At 39.9% G+C, this 21,970-nt stretch overlaps 1 protein-coding gene across 6 annotated transcripts in view; it reads right to left on the bottom strand.

The window, feature by feature from the left end:
- gpc5c (glypican 5c) overlaps positions 1 to 21,970 on the bottom strand; it is a 96,993-nt gene that overhangs the window by 13,360 nt on the left and 61,663 nt on the right. For all 6 annotated transcript variants that reach the window (XM_020595907.1, XM_020595902.1, XM_020595903.1 and 3 more), the window contains 2 exons: positions 16,597 to 16,717; positions 2,749 to 2,890 (listed from right to left, as the gene is read on the bottom strand). In XM_020595907.1, the coding sequence (XP_020451563.1) occupies positions 2,749 to 2,890; positions 16,597 to 16,717 (263 nt within the window). The remainder of the gene's footprint in view (positions 1 to 2,748; positions 2,891 to 16,596; positions 16,718 to 21,970) is intronic.

The following is a 21,970-nucleotide window of genomic DNA, read 5'->3' as shown; positions in this document are numbered from 1 at the left end:
GGGAGCTTTGCCACAGCTACACTGACGCAAACAAATGCGCAGACTGATGGGTGATAAAATATGTCTCATACAGCTGTAAGCCATTACAATCCTCCCCACATAAAACATTCCTTTACGAGTTGCCAAAGTTGATGTTGGGATAATCAATTGCAGTTTAACTAATTTTTGTAAAGTCACTAGCAGATGCAAGATAAAACATCTGTTTGGTTTAAGCTGTAAATTCCATTACTTCAATTTTCAAATATCACATGGTGATCAATGAGGTAGATGTCATCGAAAAATACCAAGAGGCCAAGAAATACAGTGTCAGAAGGCGTCAGATGGTGATTGCAGATTACTAAAAGATGTCTTAAAAATGTTAACAGAGGAAACTCTAGAGTCCAAAGTGGTCACTTCAAAAAGCTTGACAGAGGAATGTTTGAGTGCAGGACATGACTGGAATTTGAATCATGTCAATTTCTATAACATACCTGAAAGATTCAGAAGTTGTCAAATAACAACTGAGTTCAAAGCTAGGCTTGCCTGGTGTAAAGACACACTGTCCTACAGATAAGACAAGTGTCACTCATTTTGTTTAGTAAATCCCAGACAATGGTTTTGATTGATTACCCCCTGCTGTTGGGACACTCACTCTGCCACCAGAACTCTAAGGAAGACTGGTACAGTATATTTAATCCAGATTGCAACAAGGAGCAGAGCAGGGAGGACCTGTCTAGAGCTTCATGTAACTGGGAAGGTAATGGCTATTGATTGGTGTATTGCTGTACCTGTATTGTAGTGTGGGTAGCCTTGTGCTACCCTCTGGTAAAACTAGAGCAGTAGATTTAGGATATACCGATAGCACAGTAAGCCACACTAGCTGTTGTGAGCTTTGTATACTTGCTTACTGTATGTCTTGAGCCTGCTATGTTGCACATATGTAGTACATTGCCATGTCTAATACCTCATGATGAGACTTTTGTCTTTTGTAGTAACAAAAATTACCTAATTTGCTCTGACTATTGCTGTTCTTACATTATTTTTTAAACTAAATATAACTGCAAGTACTCAAGTAAAACTTTATCAAGCACAGTACATGTTACTCATGTACTCATGTACAATGTTATGTCATCATGTAACGTGATGACATAACGAGGATTTCATTACCAAGCAAGTGTCACCATGTCTGGAGGAAACATTGATTAGATATGTTAAGTAATGAAGAGACTGTGGATTCAGCATCTGGTGTGTCTGGAGTCACGCGCTTCGAAATGCCAAAAAAAAAAAAAAAAGATCTAATGATTGTGCCTGTCTGGATGTCTCAGTGTACAATATCTCCTGATGGCCTACTTACCAGCTTTTATAGATAACCTGGCACCTACAGCTATAGTTTGCATGGATGGGTGCACATGCTCCTCCGTGTTCCTTTTTACTCCCTACATGCTAGTAACACCACACACACCAGACTTTTTTAGAAACTGTACAGGACAAAATTACCAGCATACAACCCCAAATCAGAAAAAGTTGGGACAGTATCAAAATTAAACTAAAAATAGTCATTTGTAAATCACTGTCCTGTATTACATTGAAAACAATACAGCAGCACATTATTGTGTGCTGCCTGTGACACCTCATCAGTTTTATTTTTAGAATAAGAATTAGGATTAAGTGAAGTGTGCTAAAGTAATCCTGAGCCCATGTGCTTATATCACTTTCAAAAGAATGATTATTCTTGATGCAGTGCTGACTGAGGGAGGGGAGAGCACGGTCATTTCAAACATGTTGGCAAACTGGCGGTCCTCGGCTCATCTTTGCTCCTAAAGAGTTAGGCCTTTCCTGGATGCCATTTTTGTACCAAATCATGATGAAGTCACCTGTTGACATCACCTGTTATAAATGGAATCATCATTTCATTGTTTTACCTCATTACCGGCCCTGAAATTCTGTCGTCCCAACTTTTTTGGAATGTGTTGAAGGCATCAGAATTGACGTGAGCAGTAATTTTGAACAAAAAATAAAATTGTATCACATCAAATAATGTGCTGTTATATTGTTTTCAATGTAATACATGGCACGGATGATTTACAAATCACTATTTTCAGTTAAAATTTTGATTTTATGTACTGTCCCAACTTGTTCTGATTTGGGGTTGTAATAATTAGGTATGAATGACATGAAGCCTCTGCAGGAAATCTAATGATTCTCATTAAAACCATCACAATCCCTAACACCTTTTCGTGGGTTTAATATGTGTGTGTGTGTGTGCCTACTGTAAACTGGCTTGTTGTCTTATGGATCTGAGAAAGTGCCACCACCTGTGCTATAGCTTCAAGGAGACACAGTAGGCGATTGTAAAAATGTGTTTTGACTGAATTTCTCATGCCATGTAAGAGGTGAATGAAATAGTGACTCTGTGACAATTCTCAGAAAAAAATGTAAACAAAAGAGAAAGGAATCGATCTTGTCAGAAGCAGATACAATATGTCCTTGGTCATATATCACACTATATCAACTAATTAAGGGTAGAGTACAATTAAACATGACACAGTGATATTGTATATCATCACAAAGATGTGTGTGGGCATCATGAGGAATGTAAGGAATGCAGTTTTTTATACACAGAGGGAAGAAACCTGGTATGAGAATAGGTTCATTACTATTGCCAACAACAATGCGGCCGTCAAAACCAAAGAGGAATAGAGGCGAGGGGATTTGTGTGCATGTATATTTGAGCATGTGTGCATATGGAAGTGAGCATGTGTCACATACAAATCTTCTCTTGACTGTCTCCTGATGCTTGACATCCATCTTCATCGTCACAGTCTGTGGTGCTGCCCTCCTCTGTCTCTCCACTGCTCAGCTCATCCCAGGCCTCGATCTGGCCCAGCTTTGGAAAGCTCTCCTGGATCTCCTGAACCACAAACACACAAATATGAGATTCATTACACACTGCTTCATGGATAATAATATAATTTCTATCTATTTTACCTATGTCTGTTAAACCATCAGCAAATAATGATTACATGGATTTGAACATTGAAAATATCATTCATTTCCTAATTAGACAAACAAGTCATTGAGAATTTTTCCGCTCCATTAATACTGGTTTGTGTGTCTTTGACAAAATCTGATCTAATATACTTGAAATCCTTTTGTGAAAACCTTAAGATAGGGTTATACGAGTTATAGCTACAGCAACACTATACAAGTATGAAACCGGTAAGGGGTACAGTGTGTCCCAGTGGAACAATGTGCTTCCTAGTGTCTTCTGTGTTTCTCTTCTTAAGTTGACACATCAGATCACTTGGCCTGACATATCAATTGTTCTAAATGTCAGCAAGGGTCCAGGACATGACACATACCATCCTGGGGAAACAGAAGAGCAGTGTGAGTGGTGTACAAGGCTGAGGGCCCTGGGTAGTAGGATGATGTATTGCATTTAATTACAACCACATTTTAAGAGAAGCATTGATTGCTAACAAAATGATGTTTTATAGATGCTATTTATTTTAGACTCCGATGTGTAAATTTAGTTTTAAACTCAAAACATCAAAACATTAAATTTCACGTAGTATACCTTTCATATGCCACTTTTCATGACTCCTCCATTTACATCTTACTTTACTTTCAGATTAATTTACTGACACACACAAAATATCGCTTGTACTTAAACATCACTGTTGTATCTAACTGTAATCAACACCTGGACTTGTAGATCACTGCACACTTTTACTGGAGTTCTGCATAAAAAGTCCCTCAGCCTTGAGCATGGTAAACTTCTCTTTATGATGTTCCTCCCTCTCAGCATGGGGCTAACTAATTGGACTACCTGCTGGCCCGTCCTGCTGTCTATCATCATCAAGGTGGTCTTTGTTCCATCACACACATGCCTGACACAACAAAACAAATGCTGCTTGGGAGTAAGTAGGTAAAAAAGACAGGCATAAATAACAGATTTGTAGAACATGTGGAACAACTCAGATGCACACAGTTTGCTCAGCTTCACACACATACACCTATACAATTAAACATTCATGAAAAGCTGACAAAGATCAATCTTGGTATACATCTGACCTTCACATGGAGGGAACAACCACTCAAATCATGTTGAGAGGTGGGAGGGGAAGAATGGGGTTGGGGCTTGGGGTGGTGCGAGATGACTAACATCCTGTAACTTAACACACCTGACAGTGATTGACTTTTATCCAGTTGTCTCCCAGAATAAACATTTCATCATTGTTTTTCATGTTTTATTTATTAATACTGACAAGCATCATATTTTGACTCTAGCAGGGGTGGCAAGAGAGGTGGCCAATCAAATTCTGGGAGTGGCCGGTGCCACCCCTGGCCACCTCCTTGGCTCCACCCGTGCATCCAGTCAGCAGCTATTGAGATTTTTGTCCTGTGAAAGGGGATTGAAGAGTAAATTCCCACAGTCAAGGCCTTGCACTGACAAGCAAAAATAATGAAGCCAATAATCACTACTGTACACAAAGCCTAGCTGATGTTGACAAATAAATGTTTGATTACCAACAGTAATTCTGCAGCCCCTCAGTGTTAGTGTCATTACAGGGACTTTTAAGTACACACTGGTATTGTTTCCATCTTAATAGCAGAGTAGTTATTATTACCTTTTACAAAGGAAAGTGGATGAGGAAACTAAAAATGATTCTGACACTAGTGGGTACTTTAGGCATTGTAATTCATTACATCTGTCATATATCCCATTTATAACCCTGTGTGAATGTGAACCCCCTCCCCCCCACCAACATACACAGATCTGAGTGGGTGAAATAAGTGCTACAGTCAAATGAGTCATGTACAAACCATACCAAGGCCAGGCTTCATGAAACTCAAGTGGGCCCTTTAGCAGAAGCAGGTAAAACATATCACTTATACTCACTGTAAAAAAATGAAAGCAACTGACAATAACTGGAAGGATCATTTTTCACAAATAGACTGTTGTGTAGAGGACGATTACTTAGATTAAATCAGAACAATATTATTGTACATGCTTGTGACATTTTTGCATTTTATGGCTATGAATTGGCTAATTATACAACCTGGTGACAGGCTTTTTGTGTATTTTGTACTGGTTGCATCTGTTCTGAGGCTTTGACATGCTGTGTAAGAATAAGAAAAGCTTTGGTTGGGGGACTCAGGTATTTCAGCTAAAGTCTGTACGGGAAAAATAGTGTATGTGATCATGTAAGATAGACCACAAGAGGGAAAACTGATTCCTTAGTTCTGAACAGCAACCATGTTAAAGCTTCTTTATTATGTAAAGCAACTAAATAATTCAATGCACATTCCATGAGTTCTCGAGCAAATGCTCTGTCGAACAACAGAATGCTGTGCAGCAACACCATCCAGATAACCACTTGGGTATTAGGCTAATAACAGTGCTGTTTAGGGGGATGTTTAACACAATGGTGCTTGGCCCAGCTGTCCTTAAAGCATGTTAATTAGAGAAGGAATCAATTAAGGCGCAGTTGCTGTGGAAACCACGGTCAGGCCATTGTAGAATTGTTGGTTGGCTTCTGTCCAGTCCAGTTTGTTGGTTTGTTTTGATCATGTGAGGTCTGCAAAATTGTCAGAGTTTTCAGTTTATGTTGAATTTGCAGCTCTACTATGGTAATTTCAAGCATAACACACAGGGAAGCTATCTGTGGTTTTCCAACAACATAGTGAAGAAGCTAATTTCTAATTTGTCCTTGGAGCTAAAGAAAGAGAAAGATACAATATTCCAATATGACTTCTTCAAGACTGATGAATGCATAATATTCTGTGAACAGTCTCTCTCTCTCCCCATTGCTGTTTGATAGAAAAAGACTGTTGCTGCACTGAGGACCAGCTCTGGGTTTCAATGAGTGTCTTAAGCAGACTCTCAAATTGGCTGTTCCCCCCACAGTTTTCTATCTTGTTTGGCATAAAAGCAATTGTTTGAGGAGAGATCACATGCATTATTGCCAAGTTCATGTTAAATACTAAAAAATATATATATAACTATGAATAAAAGGCTTTCTGGAATTAAACAACTCATGACTCATACATGAACAATATGTTCACCAAATAAAACATAAAAATAAAATAATAATATAATAAAATAAAATGGCCTATTTATGTCATCATTAACAACAACCTTTAAAAGGCCCTACCTGGTGATCTGACACACTGTAATGTATGGTTTGGAGCCAATCCCAGCTGACACTGGGTGAGAGGCGAGGTACACCCTGGACTGGCTGCCAGTGTATCACAGGGCTGACACTTAGAGATAGACAACCACACACACTCCTACAGGCAATTTAGAGTCACCAATCAACCTAAGCTGTATGCCTTTGGACTGTGGGAGGAAGCTGAAGTACTCCGAGAGAACCAAGCAGGCACAGGGAGAAGATAAAAACTCTGCACAGCAAAGCCCGGGCTCAAACCTGGAACCTTCTTGCTGTGAGGCAGCATCACTAACCACTGCTCAACCATGCCACCCCATATGATTATAATTATTATTTTCTTCCTTAACCACACAGGGACAGATATCTTTGTTCTAACATGACTTGGCCTTCCTCTTTCTGACATGTACTGTAAAACAATGCTGAATAACTGTGCTGTTGAATTAGATATAGCTTTGCTGTTTACAAACAGCCTAGCGAGAACATGCTCTGAATTTAAAAAAGAGAGCATTTAAGCTGTTTAATGGTTGTTAAAATTTACAGTTATACAGCCATTTCTCTACTTTTTATAAAGCTGGTCTGAACTAAACTTATCTGAAGAGTAAACTACTGTAATTGTATGTTACATATAATATTATGGGTTTGTGGCTGCACCGCATTATGGGCTATTGAGAATACTAGTGGATGACAAATGGGTGTCTCAACCTCTTTTATGATTTATTTCTTCCTGCTTAAATGTTATTGGCAGGTTTAAAATGCAACTATTTCTCTTCGGTGCTGAGGGTCAGACACAAAAATCTGACATTTTAGAGCTGTCACGATTCAACTGCACTTCCTGTTTTGAGCTTTTACATTGAGGCACTCTCGCCACTTGCTGTATTTCCTTGTGTTCTAGCTTTACCTGCCTCAGATTACCCACCTGTTCCTCATTACTGCAATCAGCCAACCAGTACATAAAAGCCAGTTAGCTACATTCATTCTCTGGTAGGTTGTCAGCTGAGATTTCATGCTTCAAAGACTTTTAAGTGCCTGTTCCCCCTTTTTCCCCGTAACCTGTTTCTCTGCTCACTTTGTTACTTGTTGTACTATCATGTACATGGATGTTTCCTTTATGTCTTGTGAGTATTTATTTGTATGTATGTTCCTCCCCATGCAGAGTTATCTCCTGAGTCCGTTCTGTTATCTGTGTTTGTGGTGTGGTTCAAAGCCAGTGTGTTTGCCACTGATTTGTCTCTTTAATTGCTTAGTCGTAGTTCTTTTGCCTTATCTGAGTTTTTTTGTTGTTCTTGTTGTATTTTTTGGTTCCCATATCCGTCATTTCTATTTACAGGATGTGTATCTAGTAAATCCTTGTTTTCTTGCCATGATTTCCTTGTCCATTGTCTGTATTTGGGTGTCCAGTTTCCAGGCTGTGACAAAATCATCTGAATATTTTTTTTAGAATGTCCAATGTCAGAAACTGTAGTATAAAGTACAATGGCTTTTTATATCTCATTGCCAATGATAACTATGGGTGGAGGTCTGTACATCTGTCTGGACCACACTTGTGAACATGAACATCTTGAGGGGATTTCTTCAAATTTGGCACAAGTGTCCACTTGGACTCAAGGATGAACCGATTACATTTCGGTGGTCTAAGGTTTTGTGACCTCATGTCTGTCCCATTTCTGTGAATTTGACTGGTTGTTGGAGGCATACAACTGTAAAGTGATAATTCTAGTATAACTAAGCTTTGGGATGAGAGAAAAAACAAAACGCACATAATAATACTTTGAAAAAAGTGTTCAGAAATGAAGACTGAGCTTGTAGGTGAGAGCGCTGAGGAGTTGCAAAAAAAACAAGATGCCAGCCTTCTCAAAGGCTTGCCATGAAATTACCCTGGCATCCGAAGACAAATCGAGTATTCCCAAAAGGCTTTGAATAAAATCCCAAATCATGCAATATTTTCTAGTTCTTCTTTCACCCTGCCAACTCATTCTCTTCTTTTAAAAAGCTTTCTTCAGTCAGAGAGAGATGGGGCAGGTTTGAAAGCAGCAAAAGCTGAATTCCTGCATCTATTTGTCTGTCTTTGTCACAGTAAGGGCTGTACTGCTAGGAGTAACTAGTCGCCTTATGTAAGAGTTTGGGTTTGGAAGAAAGACAAAGCTGTAAGTGTGTGTGCGTGTGTGGCTTAACCAGGAGGCTACTTTATATAATATACAAGTTCAAGTTTTTGCTAGAAATGTGAGTATGAAATGTAGAAATGTTAAATGATGCAGTCATGGGATACAAATACAACTGTCACAGTAGAGAAGCTGTATAAGTATGTGCACATGTCTGTGCATGTGTAATATATGGGTATTCCTGTCAGTCTAGTGGACTAGGATCATGACTCATAACCTCTGCATGCCCACATAGAGACATGTTCTTTTTCTTTGCTGACAATTTGAAACAGCATCAGCTCATTGAGGTCAGCGGTAGCAAACTGCATATGTGGGCAGAAAAGAAGCGAAGAAAAACGTGGAGAATATTCAAGGAAAAGTGTCAATGGAAATCTCTAAAAGTCTTTGCATGTCCTTTCCACTTTTAAAATTCTCTCCATTCTCTCACATACCAAGCCGGCTCCTAATGCCTTTGTGCAAAAACAATATCAGCTGAGAGAATAATCATGTACACACGTGTTTCTTATATGCCTGGCTTCAGAGGAAATGACTGCAATTTTCTCTACATCTCATGCTGCCTGACCAAGAAAAAGGAGCCAAAAATGAAATATATTTCAGTATGAATGTGACAGGAAGAGAGAGTGAAATAGAATAACAGACAAAGGATTCTAGAAAGAGTGATGAGCTACAAACAGAATCAACTGTAGTGAGCTCCACTACTCAACCACCCGTAGCTGCTAATTCTGGAACAAATATGAGGCATTGTTTGAATGGATCAACATTGTTTGATTGGATTAGCATTTGTTGGATATATGTAAAATTATGTGTGTTGACATATCAACTGTCTTTACATGCTTGAAAGAATAAATCAAATCAAATCAATTAAAGTGTCTGTTATGGCTAGCCAGTTTCCACACAGTTCTCAATTTACTATAGAGCATCTGTTTGGCAGAATAAGGAGGTTCTGGACTGGACAGGAATAGCAGCTGTCAGAATCTAGACAATAAAGGCATGCACTGCCATTGATAACAAGGAAAATGAAACAAATTCAGATGCGTTTATGAAATAATCAAATACAGGAACCCCAGTACGTTTCTGCTGCTGTCCTTTTCCATGGGTAAAAATAAAGCCAATAAAAATCCCTTTATTCAAAGCTGACAGATGGTTTGTCTTGTTAATTTGTTATTGTGAAATCAATGTTATATAGTGAATGATGAAGTGAAATTCTCAGATCACTGACCATGAACCTACAGATGTCACGTAGTTATCCTTTCTAGATGACATACAGTATTAGACCAAGGAAAACAAACCATACGAGTGGACACACCTGCCGAAAGAAAATATGCACCTCTGCCAAGGCTGCACAATCCTACAGTATGTTATTTCAAAAACACAAAACAGTCATCTAAGTTTGGTTGCAATTGCAAAATTCAGGTGGGACATAATTTATAGCATTAAAGAAAGAGTATAGATGAAAATGTATTAAAAAGGCTGACTATTTACTCAAAGAGAAATATTCCTAGAGTTATTCTGCAGCAAGGAAATTATGAGTCAAAACAAATCATTATTTAAGCTGCTACAAAGTGAAGTTTCCACAAACTAATCAGCTCTTCCTCAGCCAGTTGTTTAACTCTCCACCAAAATTCCTGAATTCTAAGAAAAAGCAAATGCTTGTGCTTTTGAAAATAAATAAATTTCCCAAGAGGTCTGAGTAACATTTAGAACATTTTTAAACAACAGGGTAGGCACACACCTCTCCACTGCAAGCCAGTACAAGCCAATTCTGTTGCTAACTGGTACACTGCGACACTTTATTGGCCATGACCTCATGTAACCCTCATGAGTCAATCACAGCAATACACTGTGGCGCTGGGTTGTCACACCCTGCTTTTGTCATGGTCTGACTGAGGCAGATTTCGTGTGTGTGTGTGTGTGTGTGTGTGTGTGTGTGTAATACACTGTTCATAGGTGTGAGTAAACTTTGGCTTCTGTCAGCCAACTGATAGAGATGTTATTAAAAAAAAAGTTTGACAGTTTGAGTGACATCAGCAGTTTTCAGAGAACATGTTCCAACAGCTACCTTGCTGATGAAAAGTCTATTGTGCGAAATGTGAGGATCATCAGACAGTGAAGGCTGCTGCTGTGTTACCGGGAAGCAGGAGCCTTTCAGAAGTCCAGAAGTCAGCTTCAGAATTACTTATAAGGCAGCAGCAACAAAGGTTTGAAAAGACCCCCTTGATGTAGAACCACTCCAGGTCATTCACCATGAATGTCCATCATATGGTCAGCATCAGCCCACATTACTGCATTAATCAGCACAGGTTACAGTGCATATCATTTTAATACAGTGCATGTGAGACATGAAACAAAAGAAATAATGTAGCGTCTTTTATCTTCAACTACCTACTTTATCTATCCATGTACACACTTAAGAATTTCAGCAGAATGAATCCATCTGTTTTAAAGTCCTAACATTTGTACAATTTTGCTTAGTGAACATGTTTACAAATCTTGTACATGACTGTTTAAAAAGTCATTTTCAGTCAAAAGGCAGTCTCATATTGGTATGTATCTGTTGTAATCTTGTGCAAGATTTGAACTAACATAAATAAAATAATCAGGATGTCAATATCTAGCCTTATATTCAAGAACATTTCATTCCAACTGGAATAACAGGCCATATTTCCTCCACATGACAAGAATCAGTGTCTTCATGGAACTGAAACCTGCGAAGAAAGTAAATATGACCCAATGCGGAAAACCAGTCAGTTCACAGGGTTTGTATGAGCTTTGTGTGTAATTATAAAATCTTATACTTAAATAAGAGTCTAAAGGTCTTTTCACAAAAAGAGCAACACAAATAAATGACATTATGAGCACAACTGTATGATCAAATACTTTAAATGGTATATTGCTGCACAGGCTTATCTGCATAGTCTGAAAACACTGGCACCATGCAGGGCAAATGGTATAAACCTTGGTCCAAAAAATATTAATACCACTTTGACGCATGGCAAATTTGTTGCTGATGTGAAAGTGTTTATTGTCAGGATACTGGTTCAATAATATTATTGTCATGCAGGGGAAAAACTAACAAAACAAAACATGTGTATCCATTGTGAAAAGCTCTTAAGTTCTAAAGCTTGGTTGCCAACCTAACAGAGAGCCCTGAGCCACAGCAGCAGCAAAGAGCAGCAGAGCTCCAGTGAAGGCCAGCTTCATCATCTTCTTCAAGTGGAAACAATCTGTCCCCTCCCTGTGACAGGCTGCCAGCTCAGTCTGAGCTCTTTATTCATTCCTGACTCCACTAACTCTTTCAACTCTTTCTGACTGCCTAAGGCACTGCCAAAGCCTGAATGAAACATACACCGTGAAGGCATAGTGAAGTCGCAAACCAACCTTGGGCTACTCAAGTGACTAAACCATATATTCTTTAGGAGTCAACATAAAACTATTAATTGATTTTTTGCATGGTTTTCTAAATATCATCTACAGACTGTCGTTACAAACAGGCGCACAGAGTAACTGAGTCCCTGCAATAGCTGATAGATTCCTGGATCGACAGGACCTGTGGAGAGGATGTGTTGAGTGTGTGTTAAACATAAAGGCCTCTCTCATGTGGAACCTGACTGGGCCACTGGCCAAACCAGAGGAGTAGTCAAAGCTGGCCTCTTTGTACTGGATTCTTTCCAACTCTCTGCCCACTGCAGCTTGAACCATTTCTAATGATGCCATCTGTGTTTGTGAGTCCATATGTTTGCATGGGTGCCTTAGATAAAAATAGACCAAAATATAGTAAGAGAATGAGAGTCTGGGTGTTTTCCCCTCCACTGCATATTGCCACTGACTTTGCATTTACCAAAGTGGCAATTGACAAAATGACAAATGATGTGGCCTTAAAAGCTCACATGAAAACAGACAGATCATTTTAAAAATCCCCACCCAAAAACAGCTGGATTGATGGCTGGGACTCAAAAATCCACTTTGAAACAGTATTGTCCACATTAGCAATATTTATAGGCAGAGTGAAAGAGAGGGAGAAAGAGGAAAGTCAAAGAAAATACAGAAGAAAGGAACAGAACCTGGTTAACTCAACAGACCATTTTATAGGAAATCAAGTGATTAGGCTTGTCCTGTGTGTGTCTCTACATTATTGTCAGGTTTTAAAAACTTTAATCAAACTGGAGATGCAGTATTTTGCTACAAATGTGTGTATAATTCCTCTTCCATCTTTCAGTTTGCCAACCTGTCCATCACAGGTTATATGCATTTGTGTGCATTAAACATATACTCTGTGTCTATGTGCAAGCTTGTGTGCACAAACCTACATACATACACACACACACACACACACACACATTATCAATGCGGCTCTGAGTGCTTTAAGAGGACAATGCCATGGGTAGATGAGGGGTCAGAGTGTATGATGCAGTAGCAGTTTCCCAATCCTCTTGGTGCAACAGTGCTCTCCAATACTCTCCTAAGTAAGTACTCTCCAGTGGGTAAAAACATACACATCTCAACTGCCCTGATCCAGCAAATGGAGGTTATTGAAAAAAAAGGCATTTTACATCCAGTTTAATTTGAGTGTCTGTACTGTGTATACAGTATGTATATATATGTTCATGAAGATAACAAGCCAAAATTGCTCCATGGATGAAAAAAGACCCAGAGATGCATAATTGTACTTCTAACTTTCTAAAAAGTCCTCATGTTGAACATCTGAAATGCAAAGTTGTGTTTGCAAAGATGAAATTACAGAAACACAGACATACTTAACAGTAATGCACACATTGGTTTGATTATGCTGTATGTAGTCCATGGAAGCCACCTTAGCAGATGTTTTTTTTTTTAACAGTGTTGCTTTCTGTTTAGCTTTTAGTTAGTGTCAAGGTCACTCAGTGTGGAGCTGCCACAATTTGAAGAGTCCCTGCTGTTTAATAACAACAGTTCAGATGTTTAAAAGAATATATTTATTTAAGGATTTAATCAGTGATATTTTACTGGATGCTTCCACAGAATAACCATAACTTATCAGTTCTCAGGGGTGTTGCTGATCAGCACAAAGCACTTTGCTGTTACCTCAATGGCTGCTGAGATCTGAAGTGTTCAACACAGACAGAGCCAGACAAGCTTTCTACACCTCTCACTTATCCACACAGTGACAGCTACTCACTATAGGCCTTTCGGCCATTTAGCTTGGCTTGTGCACTGCTTACAGCTTTTGAAATTACTGTAAATCCAACATGCTGTCACCACTGGCCTCAAGACTCAAGTGATGATTGTTTAAGGTCAAGTCAACAATAACTGAGCTTCGCCCAACTATGCACAGAAAAGTAGTTTGCACGTTTGCACAAGCAATTTTAAACTGTATGACTGACAACATTTTATATCTGTTAACAGAGTGCATTAACATGTGTGAGGGTGTCTTCTATTCAGTCAGGTTTAAAAGAGAGACATATATGAAGACAAGTGATGATTCTGTTTGTTTGCTCAGAAACTAGACAACAAGGCAGGTGTCAGCAGTATGATGCTATTCAGCACATGGCTTTGTAATTAAGGGGTTTTACCAATGATATGATTTTATTCCAGTTTAATAATGTATAAAGAAAAATTAACTTGCTGAATGTGGAAATACAAAGAAGGACAAGAAAAAAGAGAAAATGACATTTTGATTTCAAAAGCTACTCAGTTAAAAACCTCGCTGTATGCATGCATGTGTGAGCACGTGATAAAATGTATTTTAGCACTTGTGACTATTGTGGATGTGCCTCAGAAAGCATGCCGCATTATGCAGTTTAACACTCTGTGATCCTTTGCTCTTATCTGGCACAAACACAAAGCTCAGCCAAGCTCTGCCACCTGGTCTAGATTCAAGGTATGCTTTTCAACCTTGTAAATGTCAACAGGACCCCCGCTCAACTCTGCATAGTTACCATGACAACAGGATACTGGACAGCCACTATGTACAATGGGATGTTGTGGTCTGACAGAAATGATCCTGAGCTGTCAGTGGCAGACAGATGGACAAGCTGGCTAAGAGATATTTGCGAGAAACACGTCAGGCAAAAATGTATAGATGAAAGGGAAAATGAACAAGGAGATGATGATGCTATGAAGATTTGTCTGGTAGATAAGAATAAATAATTATGACAGAGTGGGATAAGAGCAAGAGTGAAAGACAACCAGACAGAGAAAGTGTTTTTTTTTTTGTTTTTTTTTAGTAATATTACAGGGAAGCATCAGCTATCAAATAGATACCAAAAAGGTGAAAACAGGAAAAAGACAGAGGTTTGTAGACATAGAAAGTGAGGTATGTCTGATGTACTATCTGTGGGCATCATTTTTAGGACAATAAAAGGGCAGGCAGGCAGAGAGGAATCAAATCCTGCTCTGTTTGTCTCTTCAAATGGCCTCTAGGGATTGTGTGAAATGGCCCTTTTCTTTTTGGTCCTTTTCAGCCCTAAATCCCATCTACATGACAAACAGCGTCACTTTGAAGCTGCTAGTGTCATCTCGGCCTATCTGTCACTCATTCCTGACCTTTTGCTCCCACCTTGCAGCTTTCTTTTCTGCTTTCCTCTGAAATTTGTCACTGTCTCCCTTTCACCTTCTATCTTTTTCATTTACAGTACCTTTGATATCTGCCTCTGCTCTCAAAACAAGTCTTTGGACCTGAAGAAAATAACAGGGACATTTCAGCAGTTCTTTTGAATTTGTGTAATATTGTTTGAGGAGCACTAATTAATCAAAATTAAGACTTTAGAGATGCTGTTACATGATGTTTCAGTTGATCACTTACTTTTGACCTATTTCAGGGCATTCTACTAGGAACAAATGCTCACCAGCAGGGACCTGCCTTCACTAAGCACAAATGAATGAACTATCAGGATACTGAATGCTTGTGTATACTTGGTTGCTTTTGTGTGCTTGATGGTTTTGCGGAAGGGTAAGAAGGTCTGTGTCACTCTTGGGCACTGGCAGACCCCCAGCAGGGATAGAAGAATAGAGGAGAAAAGATGAGAACAAAAAGGGGTGGGGGGTGAAGAAATGGGTGAGTAACGAAAAGCGGAAGGAGAAGCATAGAGGTTTGAGAGTGGGTTAAATAGTGTGGAAATGGAAGAGGCGTAGCTCGGGTCAGGTCCCACTCCCAAGCTTCAGATAATTACATTATTGTGCTTGATGGTTTTGGAGGAGGCTAATGAGGTCCATGTCACTCTTGGGCATTGGCAGACCCCCAAACTTTTCTAAGAGATGGAGCGGACTCAGTGAAGTGATTAACCATGGTTTAAACAGAGAAGAAGACTGTTGTTGCCGGGAGGATGAAGGAGGAAGTAGGCGGAGCCAAAGTGGAGCGTCTCTCTGCTGACTTGGTGCTAGGGAAGCCTACGAGGCTGTTTGGTGGGCCTGGAGGGGGCATCTTTTGGAAGGTGGACACCCGGTGAAGGACAGCAAGAGGGAAGATGGTATCTCGGTATCAGGAAAGGAGGAAGAGTTAGAAGGCAGCCTAATGCCCAGCAAAATTGAGAAGAAGGAAAAGAACATGGAACAGAAGGAGGCAGTCTGGTGCCCAGGGAACAAGAAATGAAGGAATGGAATGAAAGGCAGGAGAGGAGCAGCAAGTGGCCAGCAGCAGGAGAGTTGCGGGGAAGAGCCTGGAGGAGCCCTCGTGAAACCAAAGAACGAGGGAAGCTGACAAGGCAGCCGCAGCCCTCTGAGGAGGACAAGGTGGCCTGCGGCATGACAAATGTGAAAGGCCCCGCAGATGGTGGAGAGGGAACAGCAGCACAAACCCCCCCCAAAACAGTGGAGAAGATGATCAAGCAATGGAGCAGAAAGGGGCAAACAGACAAAGCTGGCGATTTGCCAAACAAAAAGTGGTTTAAGAGTAGATTAAATCCTGTGAAAACAAAAGAGGTGTAGCCCGGGTCAAGTCCTGCTCCCAAAATTCAGATAATCTCCATTTCTTACACAACTACAGACAGGAAATATCCAACGTTATTTGCTTCTGAAATTTGTGTTCTCTCTTGACATTTAATAACATGACTGACTCCTTTTGTCTGTTTAAAACAATAGGTTCACTAAACAATGAGGCCAGTCATTAACACTGTTTCTTCTTGTTCTGACATGTAAAGTAGTCGTGACTCCTTTGACACTCAGCATGGTCTCAGATATTAAGTGTGATGCATGGATTATCAGACAAATGATTCGAGCTAAAAGTTTAAACAAAGACACATAAGTGTTAATGGGTACAAAAGTATCTGTATATACAGAGATGACTTTTTGCTGAGCAGTGGTCACCCTACCTGATTGAACTGCTCCAGTCTCTCCTTGACCTCAGCCAGTGAGGGGTCTGGGTTGCGAACTTTGACCTCTGGGTTCTGCCTCTGTGCTTGCAGACCATTTCCTACAACTCTGCCAGAATAACTGTGGGAAAAAGAAAATTCAGAAAAATAAATAATATCCAAACAAAACAATGCATCATGTCATCTATCAATGTCTTTATTTAGAAGTCTGTCACAACCTAGGGCATGTTGCATGAAAACCTTAAACTTTGCATTAACAGTGATTCAAATGTGGTGAAAAATCACAGTATTTTTAATGAAAATATAACTGCGCAAAGACTGGTTCAAATGCAACTGATATTCTTAGTGAGCTAGACTCGTTAATCCATGGCTCCGTGGGATTGGATGTTAGCAGGGATTATAGCTGCTGATTTTGTCAGAGCTGTTGTTGAGTTGATGCCAGGGAAGCTAACAGCAGCATGCCTGACTTTCTCACACTTATTATACACATACTGTACATACTCAATCACCACCCTCCTACTGTGGGCTCGTCCCCCAATATCCATGCTCCTCACCCTAACCCTAATGTTAAAACACTGGCAAAGGAAACTCATGCCAGCCTCCTGAATCAGTTATCTTATTCTGCTAATCAATGCCAAATGCTCTTAACCATAAACTGTAGGTGGAGATTAGATATGTTGATATATTGCTAAACTGAGAGCTTTGCCGCATGTACAATTTTTTCCACAGTTATACAAATTAATCAGAGAATTATACAGTATGTTGATGCTATTCTTCCATGCACAGGGGATTCATCAGTACTGGAGAGGAATGGTATCTACTGGCATCAGATCAATTGTTGCTTCTGCAGGCAGCACAAGGCTGATATAGCGATTATGGATATGTAAGTGAGTGTGTTTATACTGAGGTGTTTATGGGTACAGAAAGTGTGTGTATGTGCATGCATACACAATGTTTTTATGCGAGTATGAGGCAATCATAAAAGTGATGAACCTCTGCTGCTACACATCATTTTACATCCCCTTCTGGTTTACTTCTTCTTGCTTCTTCAGTTGCTTATTTCATTTTAGTGTAGATGTTAAGTGGACCTCCCCAGCCCATCCCACAGGCACAGACACATACACACACATAAACCACTGTCTGCTTTGACACCAATTAAATCTCTTAATTGCCCAGCAGTTCTGAATCTTCTCCTGTCAAGATGGAAACAATCGATAGCTTTTGGACTTTCAACATCTCCCCTCTGACATAAATGATTAATAGATGAATCAAACAGCTCCCTAAGCAGTGGTTGAAAGTGAGGGCCTGTGTATTAGGGAGCATATGCGTGTCTGTCTCCAGGCTTGGCGTGGGATAATAGTGCTGGCGAGGAAATGAGCTCATCAGATGGGATGCTAATGAAAGGGAAGTGTCAGAATGAGTTTGGCAGCTTATAAGGTCCTGGAATATTTCATTGTGGGGTATGTTTGATATTATGTAGGAGATGTGACAACTGATGACATCCTAGAGATGATTACCTGATAGGTAGACATTTAATGCTGCTAATTTCTGGACAGATCTGGAGCAGATATCAGATCACAGAAGTTTCTTGCCAAAGGCAATAAAGTGCTGTTTCAAAATAGCTGGCTCTATAGTCCTATGTCCCATTGAATTTAGAGCAGAAGACTGTACAAGAAAAATAAAAGACTTCAGTGCCAAAATGATACATCTCTAGCTTATAAATGAATAACAGCTTTCTGCAATCAGCAGGCCATGCTCTCCTCTTGAATGTTCGACCTCAACGAACACTCAAAATGACCACCTACACATGTATGGCTTCTGACTCACGGCTTTGATCCTTTTCTCCAGAACTGACTCATTCCCCTGTGAATGACCAATTGATGCATCCTCCTGAAGGCAGCTTTGTCTGTTCCTGTCTTTCCTGCTGCCTGTAGCAAAGACTAGCAGTGACCCCCGCTCCCTGATCCTGACCCAATTGTAAGGCAGAAAATATCTTTCAAGGTGTACAGGGAGATAAAAGAAAGGATATAGGCACTTTAAGTGCACTCATGTCCCTGAACATTTGGGTGTACATGCTATAAACAAAGCTACAAGGAGGCTTCAGCTTGTAGCATGTATAACAACATTTCAAGGATGAGTTAGCTATTGCCAGAAGGAGGGTATGCTTAGTACAGTAGACTGCCCCGAGAGTTAGAGTTAGAGTAGATTCTGGTTGTTTTCCATCTGCACTCAGTTGTTGACTGATCACCAAAATCCACAACACTCACCAGGGATTCAATTAGTGAGAGTTTTGTGTGTATATACTGTATGTGCATGTCTCTCTTTAACTGCAGGTAAGGGTCATCTTTGCATTTCCCCATTCTAACATTTCAGCGAAACTCATCAGAGCACTCAGCAATCATATTGCCCTTTACAACAAACACAGTACAACAAACAATATAAGACTTTCTTATCCTACTGAACCTTCTGCTTATGTTAAACCTACAAAAGTTTAACATACCGTACCATAATTACTGGAGACTTGCAGACCCTCAGTAACTATAAAATAAACATACCTGTACATCAGATATATGATGCGTATTGTAATTTGCATTTATACTGCAACCTAGCTGCAGAGATCTCTGCCAGGATCCCAGTAGTTACGTTGATTATCCACTAGTATCTGCCAGGCAGAGAAATTGTCTGAAATTGTCAGAGAAATCTCTGAATTGATTAAAGGCAGTTCTGTTGATATTTTTGATGTGCTTCAAAATTTGCTGGAGGATTAAACAGCATACCAAGATTTACATGGTGTGCACTGGGCCTGACATTTTGTACCAGGTTAAGTTAGTGTACAGTGGATCTTTGCTGAAGTAATTAGAATCAATATTCATGTTGTACTAACTCAAAAGCAAGTTTATTAAATTGATGATCTGATACTAATGTACAATTGAGCATAATTCTCAAACTCTTAAACACAAATATTATTTCTCGTTGGCAACATGTATGGACCGTACTATACAGGTCCCAGTGGATCCTTGGAGACCCCATTATGAGGAGACAGGGGGTATAGTAGTCACTGCCAGACAGGTAGGCTAAGTCATAAACACATAAGCACAAACATAAGCAAATAAACTTGTGCTAGAGAAGCATATGGCCTGATATATATTTCTTTGATTAATTGATCTAAAACTTCTTCTCCCATCCTAAATATTAGATGCAAAAAATATTTCAGTCTGCACCTTTGGCGGCCACACTTCAACATGTGAATTGATTTGGATGAATGATTCCACTGAAATAAACAGACTGAATCAGAGCAAACGGAAGGCAAACATGTCAGTGATTAATGATTGAGAGGAGAGAGAGGCTGTTTTCATACATTTGTGTGTGTGTTTTAGTGGCTGTGGGTGGCACTATTTCAGTTGAGGCGGGCATTGGATTAGAGCTGGTACTGCTGTCAGGATAAACAGCAAATTGTTGGTTCATCATGACTAATAAAGTCTCTCCTCATTCCTCCCAGCTGTTGTGGGTATACAAAATTGAAAATGTGTTGAATTACTCACAGTTAGGTCCTATGATTATTACACACTGTGCCATGCCAGCTGTAGCCTTCAAAGGTGTCTTCTCTGTGGTGTTCATGCCTCTTAGTCAAAGGTCACATTCATGAAAGGTCAACAACTTTCTATGTCTGTAACAACCACACACAATGCATCTTTCCTGCAATTAAGACTGTACAATATTTGCTTTTAAACTTTTTCAATACATGCACAAAAACACACATTTGTTTTTAATCCTTGGGGGAACTTTACATTGACTTACATTAATTTCTGGGAGACTTATCCTAAACTTAACAATAACCACTACTTTCTAATCTTAATCCCTCCCCTAACTACAACCTAAACCTAACTTCAGCCCAACGTTAAACCAAATGTCACCCTAAAATTAATTGATTTACATGATGAAGACCGTTATCCAGTCCTCAAGAGGATGGCTGAGTCCACATACTGCGAGTGTGTAAACAGGTTTCGGTCCACACAGAGTCAGTAATCAGTAATACAAGGCATGCACACACACTCCATTAATAACTGAAAACTATTGTGTATGGGGAACGTTAGGCAACACTCTGTCAAGGGGAAATCGACTGATAAGTTTGAGGTCTCTTGTACATATTTTAAGTAAATGATGAAAAAGAAAGAAAAAAGTATACAGTATGCACTATTTCATTCTCAAGAATGGAAGAGATAACACAAGGTCAGTAATTTTCTATATTAACAATATTTTCAATAATCGCCCTAAAGAGAGTAACGCCAACAATGACTTGACTCTACTCACTGTTAATGTCTGTCAGTCCTGGATAAGCTTATTTTTCTGTGCCATAGAGCTCTATTGCTGCTCAAAACCAATTAAAAACACAACAGGGAACAACACTGCTGCACTAGACAACATATTTCCTCATTATGAAACACAAGACTAATATTTTTTTAAGAAGACTGCAAGACCAGGCATACCAACCTATGCACTGCCTGGATTGACTACAAGAAAGCCTATGATTCAATGCCTCACACATGGATCCTAGAATGCTTGGAAGTGTACAACATCAACAGGGCTCTAAGACCCTTCATCAAGAACTCAATGGGAATGTGGAAAACAACCCTAGAGGCCAACTTCAAGCCAATTGCACAAGTCAACATCAAGTGCGGTATCTACCAAGGAGATGCTCTGTCCCCGCTGCTGTTCTGTATAGGGCTGAACCCCCTCAACCATCAGCCACCTCCTCTACATGGATGACATCACGCTGTATGCCAGGAGTGAATGAGACATCAACTCATTGATCCACACCACTATGATCTACAGCCAGGACATCGGAATGTTATTCGGACTGGATAAGTGTGGTCGAATGGTAACAAGGAGAGGGAAAGTAGTCAGAACTGAGGGGATTGTACTACCAGAAGGCAACATAGCAGATGTTGAGGACAGCTACAAGTACATTGGGATGGGCAAATGGGAGCCATGAAGAGGCCGCAAGGAAAGCTACAACCACCAAGTACGTGGAGAGAGTAAGGCAAGTCCTGAGAAATCAGCTGAATGGAAAGAACCAAGTCCAGGCAATTAACACCTACACCCTGCCAGTCATCAGGTACCCCTCTGGCATAAGAGAGCTAGAGGAGATAGAGGCCACTGACATCAAAACAAGGAGGCTCATTACGACGCATGGTGGGATTCACCTCAAATCCAGCATCCTGAGACTGGACACTAAGCGGAAGGAAGGAGGCCGAGGATTAGTGAGCGTCAGAGCAACTATCCAGGATGAAACAACAAAGATCCATGAATACATCAGGCAGATGGCCCAGAGTGATGACGTGCTTAGTGAATACCTCAGGCAGCAGAAACCAGA

Source organism: Monopterus albus, unplaced genomic scaffold (assembly GCF_001952655.1).
Source record: "Monopterus albus unplaced genomic scaffold, M_albus_1.0 scaffold28.1, whole genome shotgun sequence".
NCBI lineage: Eukaryota > Metazoa > Chordata > Actinopteri > Synbranchiformes > Synbranchidae > Monopterus > Monopterus albus.
The sequence above is the reverse complement of the archived record's forward strand: the minus strand, read 5'-3'. Positions and strand labels throughout refer to the sequence as shown.